At 37.9% G+C, this 24160-nt stretch overlaps 4 protein-coding genes across 4 annotated transcripts; 2 read left to right on the top strand and 2 right to left on the bottom strand.

Moving 5' to 3' along the window:
• Positions 1-693: 693 nt before the first annotated feature.
• GCK72_022310 (uncharacterized protein) lies at positions 694-1155 on the bottom strand (the record flags this gene model as incomplete). The annotated part of the gene is made up of 1 exon (XM_003106818.2): positions 694-1155. One exon carries the CDS (start codon positions 1153-1155, stop codon positions 694-696), a length of 462 nt encoding a protein of 153 aa, XP_003106866.2.
• Positions 1156-5355: 4200 nt separating this feature from the next.
• Positions 5356-5823, top strand: GCK72_022311 (uncharacterized protein; the record flags this gene model as incomplete). Its single annotated transcript, XM_053734751.1, has 1 exon — positions 5356-5823. The coding sequence occupies one exon, from the start codon at positions 5356-5358 to the stop codon at positions 5821-5823; it is 468 nt and encodes a 155-aa protein (XP_053578317.1).
• Positions 5824-8767: 2944 nt separating this feature from the next.
• Positions 8768-14090, top strand: GCK72_022312 (uncharacterized protein; the record flags this gene model as incomplete). The annotated part of the gene is made up of 4 exons (XM_003106833.2): positions 8768-8898; positions 8948-9066; positions 12761-12918; positions 13956-14090. 4 exons carry the CDS (start codon positions 8768-8770, stop codon positions 14088-14090), a joined length of 543 nt encoding a protein of 180 aa, XP_003106881.2.
• Positions 14091-16417: 2327 nt separating this feature from the next.
• GCK72_022313 (uncharacterized protein) lies at positions 16418-20742 on the bottom strand (the record flags this gene model as incomplete). Its single annotated transcript, XM_053734752.1, has 7 exons — positions 16418-17075; positions 17168-17220; positions 17284-17558; positions 19476-19567; positions 19630-20283; positions 20375-20427; positions 20491-20742. The coding sequence occupies 7 exons, from the start codon at positions 20740-20742 to the stop codon at positions 16418-16420; spliced, it is 2037 nt and encodes a 678-aa protein (XP_053578318.1).
• Between the last annotated feature and the right edge of the window lie 3418 nt (positions 20743-24160).

Consider the following 24160-nt stretch of genomic DNA (forward strand, 5'->3'; position numbering starts at 1 on the left):
TCTCTTCCTTTGAATGTCTATTCAGTTTGACGAAAAAAAGAGAGATAATTCTCAAAAAAGGGAGTGAGTCAAGATGGATCGCTAAGTTTCACGGAGAACATTTTTCAAATGCACTTTTCTGCCAGTTATTTCGGAAAAAACAGAAAAGAGTAGTTTTAAGGGATGAAAAGGAAAAAATAGAGATTTGAAATAGGATTTTCTGTTCTCTCCAATGAACATTTGCCATTTTGTGGAGAAACGGTTTTCTGCGAAAGAAATGGATTTTTGGAGAAGGATAGAAATGGGAAAACGGATAGAACGTGTGTCTCTTTCATTTTTTGGTTAAATGTACATTCGGTTTGTTAAAAAAAGCATTTTTTGAAACCTCTTTTGTATCGCCTGAGAGTGCGCAGGAACATAAAAGGGGGGAAACTAACAGAACGTGTTTTAGGAACAAAAATTCATATTTTGTATGTGACTTACTTTCCACCATCAGTTTATTAAAAAAATGCAAATTGTGAAATAAACCTTTTGAAAAAGAATAAGAGATTACATATATGAGCAGCGAAAATAATTGATTTAAATTAATATCGAAGAATTGGGCGGAGGAAAGGGAGAATGAATGAGGCGAGAAACCGAGAATAAACCGCCGAGCAATCTGAAACTAATACATTTGATTTGGAGCATTCAGGATCATAAAGATGGAAACTTACCTTACGTTTTTGTGAGTTGACTCCTATCTTCATTCAACTGCTTCAATTGCAGAGCAAGTTGCTCGTTTTCTTTTTTCAAAGAAATAACACGATCTGCAAAGTGCTCTGCTTCATGATGGAGTGTGCCAATTTTACTCTTGAAAAAATCTTCAATGCTCTCTGAGCTCTTCTTCTCAATCTCCACCTCTAGTTGCAGTACTTTTATTTTTTTCAACGCGATCTCCAATTCTTCTTTCCTTTCAGCAACTTCGGCTGTCTTGTCTTTCAGTTCCTCCTCATTTTCACTCATTTTTTCATCCAGGACCTTCATTTCTTTTTTCCCCTCTTCCAGAATCTCCTCCATTTGAGGAATGCTGATCTCGGCCTCCTCCAGTCGATCCGCGAGATATTTTATTGTATCCCGGTAGGCGTTTTTATTTTTTTTCAAGATGCACTTTACGACAGGATTCTCTTCATAAAACATTTTTCTGAAATCCGAGTTAGTTTTTCTGAAATTCGAGTTAAACAACTTTCAATTGCTAAACGAATCAAATAGAGAACAACGCGAAGAAAAATAAGAACAACGGAAATACAAGACTGGATGGAGTAAAGGACAAATGAAAGTTCTCCTCTATTTAAAATGTGTTAAGTTTTAGAAAAAACCCACAAGAATTAGATAAACCCACTTGAATTGGAAAAAAAACCACTAGAATAGGAATCACCCACAAACACTGTTGCTATAAAAACCCCACAAGAAGTCAAAATTATGATTTCTTTTAAACTGATCCACAGTGCTCAATTATTCATGATAATAATTATCATTTAGAAATAGAATGTAAGTTTTCACAGGTGATTTCTCATGTCAAAACTACGAGAAAAAGTAGGAAAACAATGGAGTTATGAGAGAACCTGACGGATGGATAATTAAGCTGAAATGAGATTTTGCCAGATGTAAGAGGAATGGTGTCCTTTAAAAAAGCTAACGCTTTAGCGATACATCTTGGAGAAAAAGGGTTTCAAAACACAATTTTTGACAAACCAAATGTACATTTAACCAAAAAAAGACACACGTTCTATGTGTCTTGTTCGCAGTGCTACAAAAAAGATATTCACTGTCAAACATTCGTTGATACGCTTTCAAAACTTTTTTTGAATTAGAACCAGGAACGATAATGGTTCAATGTTTCCAGAATATTCATATTCCTTTACAGTTCAGAAAATTGGAACAGCTACTTATTTTTCCCTTTTTTATGTTCCTCAACAAATCCATGTCCCTCAGAGACAACAGTTTCTCCGTAAAATGGGCAATGTTCATTGGAGAAAACAGAGGAGATGTCTTCTCCAATTTCTAATTTCTCAAAAACCTCAATTTGAGAAGGATGTTCTGAAAACTGAGCGATCCATCTAGGCACACTCGCCTTTCTCTCTTTCTCTGGCAAACCGAATAAACATTCAATGGAAGTGAAAGAAACGGAGACGTTGCCCTTTTGGGCACGCCAAATAATATCTCCTCACTAAAGAGCTGAGAAGAAATTCATGAATATTTCATGGTGGAAAGTTGAGAGAATATTTCTCTGGATTCAGTGAAAAAAGTGACGTGACAGGGTTCGGAATGATACATAAGAAGGGTGCGTTCCTTTAAATTCGATTTGTTTGGGAACAAAGGATCACGCTGTTTGTTACATGTGTCTTCGCTATACCGAAAATTTCGGACTCCTTTGTTAAATACTATTTGGGATTTTTTTGACATGGGCCATTTTGTTAATTTCGAACACTAGGCGCCACAAAAAACTAGACAGACATTCTGTTTGAGGTTAGTGTGAATATGTGTTGTTATATAAATACATAAGGTGAATATTCGATCTTGAAGTTAACCGTGGATGTAATTGGAATGTAAATTTCCAAGATCTCAAAATTACTTGATAATGTCTCCGATTGATGGTAAAAATAGTTTAGCTTGAAGAGACCCACACAAGTTTTTTTCCGACACTCATCAAGAAACACAGACTTTGGACATGTAAAAACTTCGCCATTTTTTGTTCTTCGTACATACTAGGAGAAGAGAGAAAAAAGTGCAAAAGAACTGGAAAAAGAGGATGTTCTAAAGTTTTCGCTATCGCTGGTTCTTCCTTTGTGTTTAAAAAGGAATATTATGAATGATTGCAATATTATTGTGATTGGTCTCCTAGAAAGACACCTGTCATGGCAGTACCCATTACCAATCGCTCTTTTCCTATTTGTCGCACTCGCCATTCAAAAAATTGTCTCTCTTTTTTGCCAAATTGAATAGACATTCAATAGAAGAGAAGGAAACAGATACTTTTTCTATTTGGGCACGTCAGCTAGATGAAGTGAATGTTCTCAGTTCATTGAAAAAGTGAAAAAGGGTTCATGAATAATTTATGATGGATTGGGAAAGTTTTCTCTGGAGGTGCAACAAAAAGTCGATGTGGTCGGGGACTAAACCAAGAATTTTTTGGTCTCTTTTTTTTTGTCGCCATCTGTCAAGGCGTTCACCAACGAGCGCTGACAAGTTAATAATTTAATTGTTTCCGAATGAAGTGTATCCGTGAAACGGAACACATAGAAAAAGATAGTTTGATCTTTCTTGCTTCCGTTTCGGGCACGTCAAAAAATGGTCGTCTCCTTACTAATGGGGAGAGAAACAATTCATGAACATTTAATGGTGGTAGATTAAGAGAAATGATTTCTGAATTTATTGCAAATAGTGAAAGGGTTAGGCTTGATGCATGAAAAGAGTGCGTTCCTTTCAATCCGATTAGTTTGGGAAAAAAGTAAAAATTATTGTCTGTTCCAATACTTTCACTTGAATATTACTAAAAATTTTAGACTCCTTTTTTGAATACTTTCATGATCACCCCAAAATTGTTATTTCCTCTAAATGTACCTTTAAAAAAAATTTATTTTTGTTTCAAGCTAGTATATTTTAAGGTGAAAATGAGGTTCTGCCAGATGATTCAAAAAAATACTGGATGTAATTTATGACGTTTTCTAGGCATAGTAATATTTTCTTCAAAAAACCAGCTAACTCTCAGGCGATACAAAAAAAGTTTCAAAATATGTTTTTTTAACAAACCGAATGTAACCAAAAATTTTACCCAAAATTTAACCAAAGCTAACTATAACTAAAGAGACACACGTTCTATCCGTTTTCCCCTTTCTATCCTTTTCCAAAAGTTCATTTCTCTCAGAGACAACAGTTTCTCCACGAAGTGGGCAATGTTCGTTGGCGAAAACAGAGCGGACATCTTTTCTAATTTTGAGTCTCTTTTTTCTTTTCTTTTTCGCTCATTGAACGAAAACCAAATTTGTAAAGGGTTCTTCGTGGAACTTAGCGATCCATCTTGTTACACTTGCCATTCGGAAAATGTTCTCTCCTGTTTGCCAAACTGAATAGACATTGAAAAGAAGAGAAAGGAACATAGACTTTTTTGGGCACGTCAAACGGGATGGGGTGAATGTTCTCAGTTCATTGAAAAAGAGACACGGGGTTCATGAATAGTTTATGATAGATTGGGAAATTTTCTCTCTGGAAGTGCAACAGAAATCTTGCTGTCGGGGACTAAAACTAAAAACTTTTTGGAATCATTTGTATATGTCACCATCTGTCACCTAGGCGGTCACCAACGAACACGAGCTGTTAACAAGTTAATCTAATTGTTTCCGAACTAACTGTTCTGTCCTTGAAACAGAACACTACATAGAGATTGACGAGCCGAGAGCTCGGGTTCCTCATAATTTAAAAAAATCGATTTTCTTTTCATCAAACTCTTTTGATTCTTATCTTACCATCAAATGTGTATCTTTTGACAAATAAAACATGTATTCTTTCTCCTTTTTAGTGATGTGACCAAAAATAGAAGTGTCCGTCATTTTCCCTGTTTTTCGAATGTTCATTCATCTTGTCACACTGGGAAAAAAAGTTTTCAGAAAGGCGATTCTGTCAAAATGTATTGGTAATGCTTTACCTGTTTTCAGAGTGAAGGAATGTATAATGGTTTCACTTTATAAAAATTTTTCCTATCCCATCTGGCTCTTTCCCATTCTACCTTGACTTCTCATCTATAGATTTGTTTTGAATTTGTTCCCCTATCCTCTCCACTCATTTTTTTGCACTGACCCGTTAGAGTTAGATGAATTTTGAAAAATGTACACTTTATTTCCAAATGATAATTTCTGTCATGAATAATTGGAAGCAATTGAATGTTTCGATTCAAAGCGGAGCTCTTTGTAGTTGACCTCTTAGAATAAAGTATTACTTGTTTTTTAGCTTGGCGTGACTGGAAGTAGAGAAAAGTTGTTCTTCTCTCTTTTTGAAAATCTGTTCTATTTGTTTATAGAAGGACATATTTTTGAATGGGGAATGCATCTAGACAAATTATTCAGTGTCCCGCGTTATCCAGACCAAAATCGTAGTGTTTTTCTTTTTTCTTCATATTGAAATCTCAGTCTCACCGTTTCTTATTTTCTATGCATCTGGTCCAAACTCATTTCACCTACGGTTTTCATTTGTGGATCGATTTTACTTTTTCTAGTCTTTTGCATTGTTTTTCCTGACACCTCTAAACTATTCATTTCATTTTTTTTAAACTTTTTCCTTTTTCTCTCAGGAATTCTTCGTTTATCCAGTCCTTTTTAGTAACATTCCAATAATTCCAGGATCATGTCTCAACACCGCCGAGAAACCCCAAAACAGTTCAAAAAGAAAAGTGAGGAAGATTATCAGAAAGAATTGGAGGCGTTATGGAAGAAGGTGGAAGAGACTGAGGAAAAAGATGTTGAGATGAGAGAAGAGGAGAGAAACATGTTTGAGAAGACTAAGGAAATGGAGAAAGCAATTGCTGCTCAAGAAGAAAAAATCAAAATCAAAAAAAGAGAACTTTCGGATACAACCAATGCGCTGGAGAAAGCCATGAGAGAGATTGAAGATCTCAACGTAACTCTCAATAATGAGAAAAACACTAAAATTGCAAGAGAGAAAGTTTCAAAGGAAATAGTTTTATCACTGGACGAAGAAGTTAACTACTATGCCTTGCAGATAATATATCTGACTAAGGAAGTTGACCAACTTTTGAAAAAAATCAAAAAAGCAAAGAGCAATAATGGTGGGAAAGGCAAAACATCCGATTAATGTGAGTTTTCTCATTCTCCGTCTGTTTGTTTTCTTTTATTTATTTATTTATTTATTTTGAATACGCACGCAAGGTACGTGAAAATTAAGAATTGAGAGTTCAATATGTCCGTGTCCGTTATCCTTAAAAACGTGAACTTCCTTCATGTACTGCATTTCCTTTTCTTATTTCTTGCTTTGAAAAAAGTTTCGAAAGTAAGAAGCAAAGACCATACGCGATAGATACCAGGTGAAACACACGAGATTAGCGGCCGCATTATTACTCGAGTACGAAACACGAACTTGTACTTCAATTCTCGAAACTTTAGCCAATGTCGATCTTTTGCTTTCTTCATCTTTCTTCCATATAACTTCCTGGTTTTTCTTTGACTCATCATCTTACGTTTTCTAACAATTTGAAGCTCCTCTTGCACCATCTCCCATTTTTTCTTCTGTGACCTAATACGACGTTTGATCTCTTGCCTTTCTTTCCTAACAGCTCTTCTGTCGGATTCCCATTGTTCTCTTAACTCCGCTGCCAAGATAGCTGCCAGCTCACGGAAACACCCACTTTCTTTTAAAACTTGAACGAAATCCTTCACATCCATATTGACGATTCCTATTCTCTTTTTAACTTGAGTCCCTCTTGCCAACCAATCATTGATGAAAAAAATTTGGGAATGAAAAAAATTTGGGAACTTAATTAAAATATTTTCGTATTTCCAGGGTCAAAGATTGGTTCTTCCTTGTGTCCGATTCTCAACAACAACATAGCTGTTTTTACTATTATAAGTCAGCTAACAATTTTTGATTTTTTTGCAAAATAATATCTCCACTTTTTTTATATATATATCTCCACTTTTTTTCTTTTTTTTTTGAATAAATTAGTTCTTGGATATATCTTCTTATCAAAAAGTCATATTCATTTTGAAAATAGAATGATTATGTGAGTTTCTTCAATCTTTCACATGATATAAAGTATGGGAAATTGCGAAAGTTCTTTTGACATTTCCCTATCCCTCTCCTTTTCTTCCCACAGCTGTGTGTCTATCTTCTTTTCCCTTGTCCAAGCAAAATATATAATCTATGTTCGTTAGTCGGAGGCTTCGACGGTCAAGAAGAAAGTTTTTAAAGAAGAAGTGTTGTCGTTGGAACACGGAGTCGAACACTACGCCTTGAAAGTATTGTCTTTGACTGAAGACAATGAGAAATTAAAAAAAGCTAAAGAATCTGGGAACAACCTTTGCGGAATAAAACAAACCTGACTAGGGTTAGTTTCACTTCAAAAAAATGAGGTTCGGATTTCCAGAATTTTCAGACCCAAATTTCCAGTCAATAAGCATAACTCTGCAAGGTCTGACAACGCCATTTAATTGAGCACATTCGAAACTATATGTGTGCCAAGTTTCAGATAATTCTCGCACAAAAAAGTTGTTAATTGCAAAGTTCTAGGTTTGATCTACACAGGCTTTCCCACCATGGCTCTATTTGCGAGTACAATCGCGCTCTATTTGGTTTCTTCACGCACATCGTCTAGCTTCTCTACGTCTCTGTGCTATTTCGTGTCACTCACTATGCAATTAGCATTGCGACACACGGGTCGAGAGAGAGGGTACTGTATACAATTGTCTGCAATTACACGGCGACCGAGAAATAGTACACTAAAGTCGTGGGACGCAGAGACTATTTGATGTTGCGAAGATCCTCGCAGAGGTCGCGTAACGTGAGGCTATCGCTTGAAAGAAGGATATTTGGATATATGAGAACGGTGTCTTGAGGTGGAGGAGGACAGCTTAAGGTGGCGGAGGAAAAGACCACCGTAACCTGGAGGAAAATTCACGGAGTCATTTATAGCTCTACGGTTCCAAAAATTTGTAAGCTCGCAGATCAAAAATAAGGCTACATTTTTCTAGTTGACAACTTTGTGATAGCTATTCCAGATTTAGAGATATGTGCCTTCAAAAAATTAAAATTAAAAATTGTTTTTTTTCGGAATATTCTATTTATCCTGGATAGTTATAATTTGAGAAACCACACGAATGAGCTCATTATCTGGGAGATCTGACATCAAGAATCGGAAAATTTCAAATTTTAGGAGTTTGAATTGATAAAAAATTGAACGGCATGGAAGTTTTGAAAATTTTTAAATTCAGAAAATTCTCTGATTTTAAAACCTCATAACTCTTGAACTGGTTCTCCAAATTTTTTCAAAGTTGTATTATGTAAAACAGTAAAAAAAAGCAGAGCAAAATCTAAATTCTCGTGTAAAATAACACTATAAATTTATAGATTTTACTAGTTTTCCAGACTGTCGAAAAAAAGTGACACCACTTTTATTATTAAAAAATCTGAAAAATACCCAAACTTTGGAAACTTATAACTCAAGAATATAAAATTCACTTTTTTTGAAAATTATACCAATCGATAGGAAATTTCAAAAATTACATTTTCCAGTTTGTTTAATTTTGTTTAATTTTTTGTCTTTCATGATCAGTTTGTGTGCAGAGAGACTCCAGGCAGAGGAGCGCTCGATTTAAGTAAGCCTAACTTTAAAGGCCCGTAACTCATGAACCCATTAACCGCTTTTTATGAAAATTATATTTTTGAAAAGATCATGTCAAAATCTGTCTTTTTATACAAATTTATTAATCATTTTTCAGATTTTGCCAACTTCCCATGCTCCTAAATTAATACTCCAGTCAAACGTAGCACAGCAGCTAGATGTATGATAGATTCAAATCAAATCTAGTCCAAAGATCAAATCATATCTCCGAGCTGCCCTATCAACCCCACAATACCCTTATCGGCCTGGGACAACTGTTAACTCTGGCCCGTCCTCCAGCATATGACGCCCCTTCTCTCTTTCATTCACTCACTCACTTTCACTCGCTTCACTTCGATTGGATTGGAGGACCTCCCAATCCACTAGTCTACCATACTTTCGCCTATCTTCTATCTATTGATCATGAATCCTATTTTAATTTTTCTGGTCGCTGGAGCCCTGGCCGCCAGCTTTACCGATGAAAAAATCGAGGCGGCCGCCGCCAAATGTTGTGTGAAGAAAGAGGAATGTTGCCGGGAAGTTATCAGATTTGGGTATTCATCCATTGAAACGGGCGGTCCAATCCATTTTAAAAATTTCCAGACTCCCCGTACGATGTCGCTATGAGAAAGAGAAGGAACTCCCGAGAATTGTGTATAATTGTCTGCAGAGGGAGCTGTTTGATAAGGAGGAGGAGAAGCATCAGCGTGTGGAGTTGGATGGTGAGTTACAGTAGGATACAGTAGGGTTACAGTATGCTACAGTAAGCTAGAGTAACCTAAAACATGAAAAGGTCTATGCTAATGATATAAACGTTTTCGAAATGTATTCGAAATGATACACGTAACAAATTTCCGACCGACCGCCTCCTCCCCAACATTGATTGGTCGGAAGGGCCGATACTTCACACTCATTTTTCCATTCAGTGTCTCTTTTTGATAAAAATTTTGTTAGAGTTTTTGGCAAAACTGAAAAAAATGTTAAAAGATTTTAAATATTGATTCTAAATAGGATTTATGGGGTTTTAGACCCCCAAAAATAGATTTTTGCATAGTTTTTCATCATAAAATTCATTTTCCGCATCTTTCTACTCTTCTCCTCGACGCCCGGGGACCACGAGACGCTCTCTCTCTCTCTCTTGATTTTCACCACGGTCAAAAACCGTGATCCAGATTTTTTTGGCCAGAAGTTCCGAACTATTCTGATAGAGAAAAACACGCTCTTTCGATTGGTACTTGTTTTAGATAGGGTTGATTGGATGGTTTTCGAGGAATTTGAGATTAAAGTTATATATTTTTTAAATTTATTTCAAAAAAAAATTTCGAAGGAGAAGCTTGGAATCTTCAAATTTATTGTTTTTAAGCCGCAAATTCTTTTAAACCTGCTCTCGGTTCTTTAATTTTCACTTCTTGGGGGTACGGTACCTTTTTCTAAATGTGCTAAATGCTTCTCATCTTCTACCAAGCCCTGCCGGAGCCCAATCTCATATATCACCCCTGCGACAAATGCTCGGCAAGCCGATAGACCACCTGTTTAGTTGTTTTCAGTGTGGAGAGCACTGGATGAGTGCTCCGGAGGAGGGAGAAAACAGAATCTCTTCTTCGGCCGACGAGTCACAATTTATTGTGGGGGGCACCTACCTACCAAGCAAAAATTGTCACATCCCTCACATATATTGACATTCCCATCGACTACAACAACCTCGTACCCCATCAGACTACTCGAGAGACCCCCTCGGACCCGCTAGGACAAGACCATATGCCAGATGACAGTTGCGTTGGAGAGTGACGATTACGGGTGACGAGAGACACCATAAAATAGTCGGAGGACACAGAGAAAATGCGAGCAGTAGGCTGAGATCGGTTGGGGGGACGGCATATGATGGGTGGGGCTGATGGGGACAGTCAATAATATCGATTGAGGTGGTGAGGCTACCGTAGTCCTCAGGACAAAACTTTTCAAAAATTTTCAAAAAAAAATTATTTTAACCCACATTTGAACCATAAGAGAATTAATATCCCCATTTTGAGCCTAAGAAAATTTGGGCCCCACCATACGCCCAAAAAATTTCAAGCCCACATTTTAATCCTCAAAAAATTTAAACCCCCACTATAGGGCCAAAAACATTCAAGCCAGTTTAATCCCCCCACCCTTAACGCGCTTTTAGCTACTTTGAGCAAAAAAAAACAATTTTTCTTAAATTTTGAATTTTTTTTTGGGAAAAAATTCATGACTCCTCAGACGCCACAAGTCTTGGCCTTGGAGGCGGATTTTTTAATTCTTTTCAAATTTTCCCGCCATATTTTCCATCAGCAACCTCATACCCCCTCAGACTCATCGAGAGACCCCCTCGGACCCGGTAGGACCAGACCGTATGCCCGACGACAGTGGCGTTGGAGAGTGACGAGAGATCGTTACTCACCATAGAATAGTTGGAGAACACAGAGAAAGGGTGAGCGATAGGCTGAGATAGGCTGGGGGCAGCACGCGTTGTGTGAGCCTGATGAGGACAGTCAATAGTATCGATCGAGGAGGTGAGGCCACCAAATTTCCGTCCCCCCTCCATTTTTACGACCCACCGAAAACTCGAAATCCGGAAATAATCTGAGTCCAAGAGACCGTATATTTTCTGTGACCAGGAAATAATTTGAAAACTTTAAGCCAACAATTTTCCGACACTGTCGTACCGCCTTGAATCCTGGGAACTCAAAGTTTGGGCGGCTCCTAGATTTTTTAGGATGTCCTCCCCAGGTGGAGCGTGAGACCTTCGGAAGGCTCAAAATCAAAAATTGTCCTGAAAATGTTGTGAATTTTTTCGTACCGCCCGTCTTCAGCGCACTGAAATAAAGAACTCAAAATGCGTTTAAACTTGAGGTAGCCCTTAAGGCGCTTTTAGCTACTTTAAGCATTTTTTCCTAAAATTTGAATGCCGCTATATTTTCCATCTATGCAATCAGTGCGTAGCATACATTAGAGGAGCTAAATCGACGCGTCATATTCGCTGCAACCTCGTACTCCCTCAGACCCCTCGAGAGACCCCCTAGAACCCGGTAGGACCAGACTGTATGCCAAATAACCGTTGCGTTGGAGAGTGACGAACAGGTAGGCGAGAGATCGTCACTCACCATAAAACAGTCGGAGGACACAGAGAACCTCGCACCTCCTCAGACCCCTCGGACCCGGTAGGACCGGACTGTATGCCCCGTATGCCAGATGACCGTTGCGTTAGAGAGTAACGATTACGGGTGACGAGAGATCGTTTCTCACCATAAAATAGTCGGAGGACACAGAGAAAATGCAAGCAGTAGGCTGAGATAGGTTGGGGGGACGGCACATGTAGGGTGAGGCTGATGGGGACAGTCAATAATATCGATTGAGGTGGTGAGGCCACCAAATATACGCCCCACTGAAAACTCAAAATCCAGGCGGTCTGAGTTCAAGAGATAGTATATTTTCTGTGACCGGGAAAAAATTACCTTCGGGAGGCTCAAAATCGAAATTTGGCCTAAAATGTTGTGATTTTTTTTGAAAAAAATACTCAAAATCCGTTTAAACTTGAGGTAGCCCTTTAGGCTCTTTTAGCTACTTTGAGCAATTTTTCTTAAATTTTGAATTTTTTTTGTTTGTAAAAATTCATGACTCCTCAGACGCCACAAGCTTAGGCCTTAGAGGCGGTTTTAAAATTTTTTTTTCAAATTTTCCCGCCATATTTTCCATCTGCAACCTCATACCTACTCAGACCCCTCGAGAGACCCCCTCGGACCCGGTCAGACCAGACCATATGCCAAATGACAGTTGCGTTGGATAGTGACGATTATAGGTGACGAGAGATCGTTTCTCACCATAAAATAGTCGGAGGACACAGAGAAAGGGCGAGCGATAGGCTGAGATCAGTTGGGGAAGACGGCATACGTTGGGTGGGGCTAACGGGGACAGTTAATAGTTTTGATTGCGGTGGTGAGGCAATCCAATTTCCGTCCCCCTCCATTTTTACGCCCCACTGAAAATTCAAAATCCGGGCGGTCTGACTCCAGACCTTCGGAAGACTCAAAATCAAAAATTAGCCTACTTTGAACAGGTTTTCACAAATTTTGAATGTTTCTTTCGGAAAAAAATCATGACTCCTCAGACGCCACAAGCCTAGGCCTTAGAGGCGGTTTTAAAATTTTTTTTTCAAATTTTCCCGCCATATTTTCCATCTATGCCATCAGTCAGACCCTTAATCCTTCCCTCATATCTCCCTTCTCAGGTCATAATTCCTCTCGCTTCTCTGAATCTCTCACTCTCTCATCTCACTCGAGCAAACACCTTAGATAATTGTCACTGCCAACGGCTATTCCCTAAACTCCGCCCCCTGACTCCGCCCATCCCACATCCGCCCATCCATCTACCCACCCAGTCATATTCCTCATTCAGACATCGTTTGCTGTCAAGTCTTCCTCAAGGATCAATTCGATCCGAAGGGGCGGTGCGAAAGGATTTGCAAGACGGCTATGGAGTCACCGTCCTATTCGGAGACCGTCAAGTTGCAGAGGATCAAAGAGTGCACAATTGTGGAGAATCCAAGATTCCAGGTGAGTTGTGTAACCGCGCTCTAATCAGAATCTGAGTTATGGTGAACAAGTGCGCTCCATTGCACGCTTTTTCATATGCTATGGCGGGAACAATTGTTCGCTAGAGCGCTCTTACCACCCTATGCTATAAGTCATGGTAAACGCGCTCTAATGAGAATATAAGTTATGGTAAGTAAGAGCGCTCCACCGCTCACCACTTTATGGGCTCCGTTAAGCATTTCTAGGTTGAGCAAACGCGCTCCATTGTTCCCCACGCAAGAAAAATTGAGTTGCATCATATCCCCTTTTGAATCTGAGATGATAGCTGCCCCGCCCCTTTTTTCTCCCGCCACCTTGTGATCTGCCGTAAGAACCCTGATAACCAACAGCCGCTAGATTAAAGAGAAGGAGGAAAATAAGATGCACATACATACACAGACCAGGACACCAGAACAAACAGAGATACAGACCAGACATCGAATTCTGCTCAGCTCTGTCTGCTCGGGTGTCTGTCTGTGTGTCCGCATGCCCTGATGTCCGTAATTTACGATTTTCGAAAGTTCTCATGAAATTTTGGGAATCTGAAAAGCTGAAACCCGAAAGGGTGTGCGGAGCTTAGTGAAAAATTTTGATATATCGAAAAAAAATTAATCATTAGAAGGCCTTCCGATGTTTGTGTGTGTTTTCGGATATCCGGATATCCAGATTTCAAGACTCTGAAGTTTCTACGAAATTCGGATATCTGAAAAGGGGGCGGAGCTTAAATTTAGTAAAAAGCTTTAATCTACCTTAAAATTCATCCGATCATTAGAGTTCGGATTTCTAGTTTTTGATACTTTCATGAAAATCTGAAATTTTTTGAATCTATATTAGCTTGGCACAGTTCTTACAACTGCGCTCCACCGAAATGCCCTTGAAAAATGTATATTTTTCTCTGAGTCTCTCAATTTCGCACACAATTTTCTTCGGTTTCGGTAGAGCGTGGTTGTTAGAAGCGTGCCGTGCTTGTATATTTTTGAAACCAAACCAATCAATAATCAATAGATATTTCTTTTCAGTGCTTCAATCAATGCCGTGCACTCCGTCGTGAAGGAATTAACATCGAAGTTATGCGTCAAGACGAGTACTGTAACACCACCTCCACCCAGCATCCCCCACTCCAGAAGAAGATTTTCCGACGTCGTTGGCTCTGAATCCTGAATCCTCCCCCACCTCTATCCATGTCAAAGTGTCATCCGGGCACGTGTACTTCCGCAAGACGCGTGGGCCCACCTACCCCCAATCAGTATTTAATCGATAATTACAAACCTTTCTACGCAAATGGTCATATCTTGGCATCCCACCTGAAAAGGAAGGAAATGGGCCAACCAATTTAATATTTGAGCAATTTCCTTTTAAATTTTTTTAAAATTTGGCGGGTACAATTTTTTGAAACTTTTTGAAAATCGGAAAAAAACTTTTTTTTCAAAGACTTGAAAACATTTTATATCACTAAACCACATTTTTTTCACTGATTCCAATGGTAGTAATTTTATTTCTTTAAACCGTCTCCACGCAGAGTTATGCCGCTTTGAAAATACCACCATTAGAATCAGAAAAACATGGGAAGCTTTAATATAAAAATATAAAAAATACTTTTTGAAAAAAAAAAGTTTTAAAAAAATTTCAATGCTTTTCAAATTTTCCCGCCAAATTTCCTATCTATGCAATCAGTGTCATACGGGCATGTGTTCCCTCAAGAACTTATGGGTCCCATTACCATTTTTCTCTGAAATTCTCTTAAAGAGTTTCAGTCATTCTATCCTTAACGTGTCATATCTTGGCGTTTATCTATCTAGATGGATAGGCGGGCCAATTTACTAATTACTTAATCACCTAATCATTTTTTAACTGTATCATGCCCAAATCCTGTATTTTGCCTAATCTTCCCAATTGTTTTACGTGAAAGGTGGTCTTCATCTCAATTTTTTGTTAAATCTCTCTCAATCTCGTGTATTCATTTCTTGAATTTCCAGTATAATGCTTTACTAATTCGGTTGAAACAGAATAAAAACATTTTGTTTCAAATTTGTCTTAAAACAAAAAGTTGTGATAAAAGACATTCAGTTGAATTATAAGTTATCATTTGCTTATGCAGATTAGAGAAAACAAAAAAGTCACAAAAGATAGAGGAGCATTTGAAGGACTTCAGACAAAAATAGAACAGAAGAGCAGGAGGTGTCAACGAGAGTGCGCTGAGCTTATTATAGATATAATTTACGCTCCGACAGAGAAGAAGAGAGTGTGAATGATGAAATGAAGATGACGACTGGATAACACATGACGTAATAAGCCAGTGGCATTGAGAAAAAGTGCATATAGACAATGTGTCTAATGTAATGGCGTAAATCAAGAAGGGAAAGATTATTAAATGCAACTTTCTATTGAGAATTTAGTTCACGTGTTTTTCTTGACTAGGGGGTGTTGAAAGCGAACGGATAAATAGGTGTATGGACAAAACATCTCCAAACGCCAAATAACAGGTTAGTATAACCATATTTAATCTCGTTCATAGCTCAGCTCATTCTCAACAGTTTAACATGAAATTAGTATCAAAGTGAATCATTTCTGACGTTTTATAAGTTCTCGTTAAAAGATTTTCAAGAATAGACCTTACCTCCAAAATTACTGGTTGCTCTTATACACCATTCCTCACTTTTCCGCAATATAGAGAAAAGGGTAGGGCAGCGGGGGACACATTACACAGACAGAGAAAAACAACTACGGAGGTTGGAACTTTTTTCTCATGTTGAAATAACATAAATACAGTTTTCATATGACAAGTTATGATTTCGAAGTTCGGGTCCCTGGTAACGCATTACTCGGTGGTTTGTCAAGATCGGCGTCTTTCATTTTAAGTTCATGGGAGGATATTTCTAACTAGACACCAGTAAAACTAGACACCGACTACATTTGAAATCGAAAAGTGGGCGGAGACTATAGTGAGTAAGAAGTGTGAAAGAGGGAAAGAATGCGGCGATGACAGATGAGGATCGGAGAAACAAATAAAGACGAAAGGATGGCGAAAAATGTAGAATTCTGAGTGAAAAGTGTAGAGATGATTGTATTTTGTACGTTTTAAGGCTGAATTTGATTTTCTGTAGCTAATTTTTGATGCTTTCTGTTGAAAGCATGATTTGAAAAAAAGAGAGAAAGAGAACAGGTATGAGCTACAATAATAGTTTATTAAAAGACAAAAATTCCTGCTAATTTATTCATTTAAAAAAATTGAAGACGACTTACAAAAATCACAAGTTTTTGATTCAAAAACATTAAAATGGTATACCGTTTTCAGTGAAAAACCAACGTAAAAAGTTGTGGTAGGATTTGCCTAGCCTCATTTCAAGGAGTTCTTTTGGAGATGTTGTTGAGTCTAATAGGATATCCTTCACACGTTTGTGGAGATATTTATCTCCCCAGCCGATTCTGTAATAAATATTTTCACACTCCAGTAAATTGTATTTTGTTTATGCTTCAACACTTACATGAATTTCGTGTCAGAATACATATGATATGCAGTTTCAGTCTCCTTTTTTTTGAATTCATCAAACAAATCCGATAATTCAGGTAATGGATACGGTTGGATCAGCTCCATTTCCAGACAATTTCCGGTCCAATTCTCGAAGAATGGTTTGAATGGAAGAATACCGACTGAATGCAGTTCAAGGCGATCGACGCTCTTCCATTGCTGTGTGCGAGACATAACAAGATATTGGTCTTGGAACATGTACACTTCCAGTTTGAGATGCTGCAGTTTTCGAGGGTCCGCATATTTGAGAAAAGTTGTAATATCGTAATCGTTACTATTAACTTTTTCTACAAATCTCAAGTCTTGAATATTGATAGAATTTTTTGGGATCTTAAAATCAACCATAGCTTTCAACATTTGCTTGAAACGATCTCCTAATTTCTCGTCGGAATAGACATTCATTGTGAGAATTTGAGTCTCCGGGTTTCTTAGAATAGCCATCAACTGCACTAATCGGTCCTTTTTCTTGAGCTCACATAATTGGCCAGTCCCTTCCAAAATGATCACTTCAAATTCGTTGGCATTGAACACGATATCAATTTGAGTAAAAATGAATCCGGAGTTTTTTAGTAACATTTTATCGAATGGCGTCATTAGGCGCACGAAGCATCTGAAAAAAAATAGTAGGAAACAATGAACGATCCCTGAGAGACTGAACTTTCCGTTGCATTCAAATGCCCAAAAATTTGAGTTTTGATAGACGTAGGCACGCCATGCCAAGTTGGTGTTGCCTTCACTTTTACTTCAATTGGGTTCTGGAACAAAACAATGTAAGAAAACTGTTGAGAATTTTTCTACCGCTTTCATTTTTAACACACCTGAACGTTTTCTTCGTTCCCCACTGCCTGAATTGCTTCGGGAGTTTTTCCAACTGGAATTCCGTTTGGGTTTGTTACTTGAACAGGGATAATGGTCATTTGCAGTGAGTTTGGAATTCCCACGGCAACTGGGCTTTGCAAGTTCTCAGTTTTTAAAGTTTTTGGGGAAAGCATTAGTGCTGAGGCGTTGAGCTTTGGTTGGGGAGCAACCTCAGCACTCGATAAGTTGATTCCACTATTGAACAGTTTTGAAGAATGTTCATCCATTTTGAACGCTGTAAAACTAAATTTTTGTTTCGAACATTGTATAAAATGAGGAAACAGCTTTCGTAGAAAATGTTGAAGAAATTCAGATAAACAGAACAGATAAGGTGGAGATAAGCAGAAGCATTCTAGTGCAAAACAAAAACTTATTTTTATGTGCATATGCGAATTAGAGAAAAAAAGAAGAGCTGGGAAAGAGAAGAGGACTAAAAAATATAGAGAAAATCAGAGGACGTCAGCCACAGATAAAACAGCAGGAGGTGTCAACAAGGGCGCAGTGAGCCCAGTGATAGCCATATTTGAGCACCAGCAGGAGAAGAAGAGAATGTGAGAGATGAAATGAAAGGGACGACTAAATAACAAATGACGTAATAAGCCAGTAGCCTGGAAAAAAAAGAGCGCATATGAAGAGTTGTGAGCAGACTCGCGCATGGTCACAGTAGATAGGGGCGTACGACCTGTGCAGTTTGGAGAGAGGAGAATCGGATATCCGACTTTTTCAATTCTCCTACTTTTTTTTCTCCAAACAAGCCTGATGTTGAGTCATCAGCAACCTATACAATAGTTTCCGGGTTTCGACCCCCGGTCCCGGTAGTACTTTTGTGTTTCACGCTTGAAAGCCAAAATGTTTAGTAATAGTAAACATTTCGGCACGAATTATCGAATCTGAGAAAATTTTTTCAAAGCGAGTACAAAATTTCAAAATTAAAATCGATTCTAAATGTGCATATGAAAATCAGAGAAAAAAAAGCGGAGAGAGAAAAAGTAGTATCAAAAGATGTAACAGAATTCAGATGACGTTTAACAAAGATAGAAGAGCAGAAGGTATCAACGAGAGCGCAGTGAGCAGAGCAGTGATATCTATAATTTGAGCTCCAACAGGAGAAGAAGAGAGTGTGAAAAATGAGATGATGGGGACGACTGGATAACAAATGACGTAATAAGCCAGTCGCCTGAGAAAAGAGCGCATAAGGAGTTGTAAGAAACAATACGCCTAATGAAATGACGTAAATTAAGAAGAGCGGGATATTGAAATAAAAAATTTGAGCAACGGAGTTCGAAGTATGCCACCAAGCAGTCCTGTGGATGTATTTGAGACGATGTCTGGTAACAAAAAATCTTTTTCAACACTATCACAACTAATATGAGAGATTTACGTATATTTTCTTAGTACTGAAGCCAGAGTACTGAACAAAATGGGCCAGCTCGATCTGTTTATGTGATTGCTTGTTCATTTTCACAGAAACATTCTCACAATATGCATCATGCCTGCAGAAGCGTATTGTGGATTTTGTCAAGATTGGCATCTAGTGTCTTATGTAGTTTCTGGGATGGAAAAATGTTCCTGAGACTAGAAACCGACTATAGGTAAAATTAAAAACTGGGCTGAGCCTATAGCAAGCAACATACTCGCAAATTTAGGGCCCGGCCCGGCCCGAAGGCACGGCTTCAAAAAAGGGTACCTATTTTTTACCAAATTTTTTGAAATTTTTTGATTTTTCACATAAAAAATTTAAATTTTGATGTTTTGATTGAATTCTGGAATATATTCAAAAATTCGACGTTTTTGGAAAAAATTCGAAATTTTGTTCAAAATTTTGTTCCAACTTTTTTAGCCGAGCTGTAGAAATTCTTGTCATTGCCCGTTGCAATAGCAAGCAAGAAGTGTAAAAGAGGAAAAAGAGTGCGACGATGACTTTTGAGGAGATACGAAAAAACAGAGAAATGGAAAAATAATGTAGAATTTTGATTGCAGGGAACGTTTGACTCACAGAGACAGGTACAAATATTGGGTTGTGTGTCAGAAGCATATTAACGTCAAATATAGACAAAGAAAAAGTTTTGAAAATTTTATTTGAAAAACTACTTTATAAATGAAAAAAAATTGAAATCGCAAGTTTTTGATTACAAATAATGCATAGGTATACCGGATTTGAGGTATTTTCGAAGTTGGAAAGAACATGCCTGTTTCTCCATATCCCTCATACGTATTTCATCCAATTTCTCTCCTGCGCCGATTCTGTAATAAATGTCTCACACTCCAGTAGATTTTACATATTTTGCTTCTACTTTCAGACCTACATGAATTTCGTGCGAGAATCCATAAGATATGCTCTTCCAGCCTGTTTTCTCTCAAGACCTTTAAATAATCGCGCAAGATCCTGTGAAGAAAACGGTTCGATCAGCTCCATTTCCAGACAATTGCCAGTCCAATTTTCAAAGAATGGTTTGTATGGAAGAATACCGACTGAATGCAGTTCAAGGCGATCGACGCTCTTCCATTGCTGTGTGCGAGACATAACAAGATATTGGTCTTGGAACATGTACACTTCCAGTTTGAGATGCTGCAGTTTTCGAGGGTCCGCATATTTGAGAAAAGTTGTGATATAGTATTCGTTACTGTTAACTTTTTCTACAAATCTCAAATCTTGAATATTGATAGAATTTTTCAGAATCTTAAAATCATCCATTGCTTTCAACATTTGCTTGAAACGATCTCCTAATTTCTCGTCGGAGTACACGTTCATTGTGAGAATTTGAGTCTCCGGGTTTTTCAGAATAGCCATCAATTGCACCAATCGGTCCTTCTTCTTGAGCTCGTATAGTTCTCTAGTCCCTTCCAAGATCATCACTTGAAAGTCGTTAGCATTGAACACGATATCAATTTGAGTGAAAATGAATCCGGAGTTTTTTAGTACATCTTCATCAAATGGTGTCATGAGGCGCATAAAGCATCTGAAAAAACTGGTAATTAACCATGAGCGATCCCCAAGAGACTGATCTTTCCGTAGCATTCAAATGTCCAAAAATTTGAGTTTTGATAGACGTAGGCACGCCTTGCCATGAGGGAGTTGCCTTCACTTTCACTTCAATTGGGTTCTGGAACAAAACAATGTGAGAAAACCGTTGAGAATTTTTCTACCGCTCTCATTTTTAACACACCTGAACGTTTTCTTCGTTCCCCACTGCCTGAATTGCTTCGGGAGTTTTTCCAGCTGGAATTCCGTTTGGGTTTGTTACTTGAACAGGGATAGTGGTCATTTGCAGTGAGTTTGGAATTCCCACGGCAACTGGGCTTTGCTCATTCTCAGTTTTTAGCATTACGGGGGAACGCATTAATGCTGACCAGGCGTTGAGCTCATCCTTCAATGAGTTGATCGCGCTATCCAACAATTTTGAAGAATGTTCCTTCATTTTGAACGCTGCCAAAAATAAATGTTTGTTTGGAACATTGTATAAAATGAGGAAACAGCTTTCGTAGAAAATATTGAAGAAACTGAGGTTAATAAAACAGATTAGTTGGAGATTATGAGAAACTGCGTATCTTTTCAATTAGAAAACCTCTCCAGGGCGAAACAAAAATCAATTTTATATGGGCATTGTTTATTCGTGTAGTTGTGAACTTTTTTGTACGGATGTTTCCTAGCCGATTACATCTTGGCAAAATAATTTCTCCCTCAAATCAACCTATTTCAGTGCAAAATAGTGCGATTTTCGAGCTGTTCACTTAGAACTACTCTAACTCTCTAGGAAGTGTCCGATCAAGAAAGGTCCCAACTCCAAAAATGGAATTCTAGTTTTGGGTCTGTTCGACCTCATGAAAAATTATTTTGTGGAACAGTCAGTTTTACTCTGATACACTCTAAATATTGTGCATTTTCTATTAAAAAAGGCAAAATATGATAAAATTTCGGCCGGTACTATACGCGTTTTTATAGAATTGGAGGTGTTCCAAGATAACGAATGAATAGGTGCGAACAGAAAGATCTCCACGTGCCATGACACAGATGAGAATAAGCTAGGTTGAATTGGATAAGTATATCTTGATGATACCTACAGTTGAACACCAAAGCAAAATCAAATATGTTTGAAATAAGAGTGTGAATCATATTGAAAAAAAGACGAAGGAAGCTCCTCTCAGAAAATCATTATCAAAAAGTTTATTGTCTTTTCTGTGAAAGACTCTTTGATGCAAAATCAAGTGGAAGAGAAAAAGTAGTATCAAAAGATATAGTAAAACTCAGAGGACGTTAGACAAAGGTAGAAAAGCAGGAGAAATCAATTTTATATGAACACATGCAAATTAGAGAAAAAGAGTAACAAAAGATAAAAGAGGATTCAGAGGACGTTAGACAGGGATAGGCCAGCAGGCGGTGTCAATGAAGGTGCAGTGAATGCTGTGATATCTATAATTTGGGCTCCAACCGGAAAAGACGAAAGTGTGAGAGATGAAATGGAGGGGACGACTGGATTTTCAAATGACGTAAAAAGCCAGTCGCCTGGAGAAAAGAGCGCATATGGAGAGTTTTGAGCAGACTCGGGCATGGTCACAGTAGGTAGGGGGGGGCGCACGACATGGAGAAAAGAAGTATATACAAATCGTGAGTATCAGTGTGTTTAAAAGAATGATGTGAACCAAGAAGAGCTGGATTATATGATTTAACTTTTCTACCAGAACTCAGACTAAGGTGGTTCACAACACTAGGAGGATTCCAAGAAAACATTTACATTGTTTCCGTTTTTGACATATTACCAACAAGTTTGTTCGTTTGAAACCATGTAAAAAGAAAATTTATAAACTGAAAACAATGAAATATTCAAAAATTGCATATCTGTTCATTGAAAACTCTCAAGTGCAAAACCAATATCAATTTTTCAAATGCATGTACAAATTAGAGAAGAAGAAAAAGCTAAGAGAGCAAAAAGGTAACAGAAGGCAGAGGATAACTCAGAAGATCTGAGACACTGATAAAACAACAGGTAAATACCATGTTGAATACGGAATTTAATTTTTCCTGTCCCTTCCAAGATGATTAGATTTGAATGGTTAGGATAGAATTTGACACTTGAGCAAAAATACATATTTGAAATAAATAAAAAATACAGTAAAACATGTGATAGAGACGCGCATTCTATCTCGACTGTCTTTGAAAATATAAACTTTTTTCCAACTGAAGAAATATTCTATGAATATTGAGCTGTATTTTGTTAGTTACCAGCTTTTCGATATTTTATTTGGGAACTGAATCTAAGATATACCGCTGCGAACCTGCACCGGTGGGAATGACTCTAATACAAGTTTTACGGTATGCATGGTGTTAAATCTACATACGTATGACCAGATGGAGTCAGCAGAAATAATCAATGTTACTCACTCAACCCACGTTTTCCCAACTTTGATAAACAAAGTTGAATGGAAGTAAACTCGGAAGTTAGACGTACAGTACCGGACAAAAAGGTATCAACTTTGGCTGTTTTCAGTGGAAAATTACCAACTTCGAGAGTGTGCCATAGTAATTCTAAATGTTACATTATGAAAAATTTTAATGAATCATATAGATTGAATGTAGAGCTCCATTTTTGCAGTTGACAACTTTTTTGTACGGACGCTCCCTAGAGAGTTATGGTCATTTTGAGACGACAGCTCAAAAATCGCACTAATTTGCACTGAAATTGGTCGATTTGAGGGAGAAATTACGTTGTCGATATGTAACTTGCTAGAGACTGTCCGTACAAAATAGTTGTCCACTACAAAAATAAAGTTCTACCCTTGATCTGTATGATCCATTAAAAGTTTTCTTGGCGTGACATTCAGAATTACTATGGCACTGTCAAAGTTGGTCGTTTTCCACTGAAAACAGCCAAAGTTGATACTTTTTTGTCCGGTACTTTAAGTGAATTTTATTTCGACAATTTGCAACAAACAGCAAAAAGATAAAGCTAATACGTTGTAATTATTGTATTACAACATAAAAATCCTAACATTTTCATAAATTAAGACAACTTTTTCTTCCTGATCTCACCACCTTTGAATACTGTTTCTGTAATCTTCTAATTTCTGTGAACTTTTTCATGATAATGTTTAAAGTTGTAATTTTTCTTCTTCCCTGTCTTATTGTTCTTTTCACCAAAACAACTTTTCAAATCTCTCTTTCTTCTCTTTGGAATGAAAATGTTGTCTTGCGTTTGTTCTTTTTTCTTTTCCTTCTTTCCTTCTATCTCTAACGTTTCACTCTGCTGTCTCTTCTTACTCTCACCCCGATTCGCATTGCCTCGCTCGTCGACGCCTACTCGGCACGCTGCCCAGAAACACCAGCAGTCGGGCCGAACTGCGAAAGACACCCCGTATTGGAAAGGCAGAAGAAATAGCATGCGAAGAAAGGAGAGCGCAAAAACATGTGCCAAATGAGAAAGCGAGACAAGCAAAGACAATTGGCCCGCTGCCAAGAAATGTGCGCACGACGAGAAGAAGAAAGGGAGGAAGAGAGGAAGAGTGTGTGACTTCAATGCGAGTGGGAAATATGTTAGGTGTCGTAAGGTTTGGTGTTTTGTACGCACTGACATGGTGTTTGGTGCAAACACCATTGTCAAATTCTAAATTTTTTCCGCTTTTCTGATTTTATTAACCATTTTATCATTTTAATTAGTATATATTTTAGAAAAACGAATCAACGGTGTCAAGAGAACTTTTGTGGACCAGCCAACCACCGATTGCGCACGAGTTCAATACGAAAAGTGAGTTTTTCTTCTGAAAATGAAAAATATAATAATTTGGCAATTTCAAAGCCTTAAACCTTGTTCGAAACGTCAAACTATCGACTATCATCCAGAA

The sequence above is a fragment of the Caenorhabditis remanei genome, chromosome X, assembly GCF_010183535.1.
Source record: "Caenorhabditis remanei strain PX506 chromosome X, whole genome shotgun sequence".
NCBI classification, from domain to species: Eukaryota; Metazoa; Nematoda; class Chromadorea; order Rhabditida; family Rhabditidae; genus Caenorhabditis; species Caenorhabditis remanei.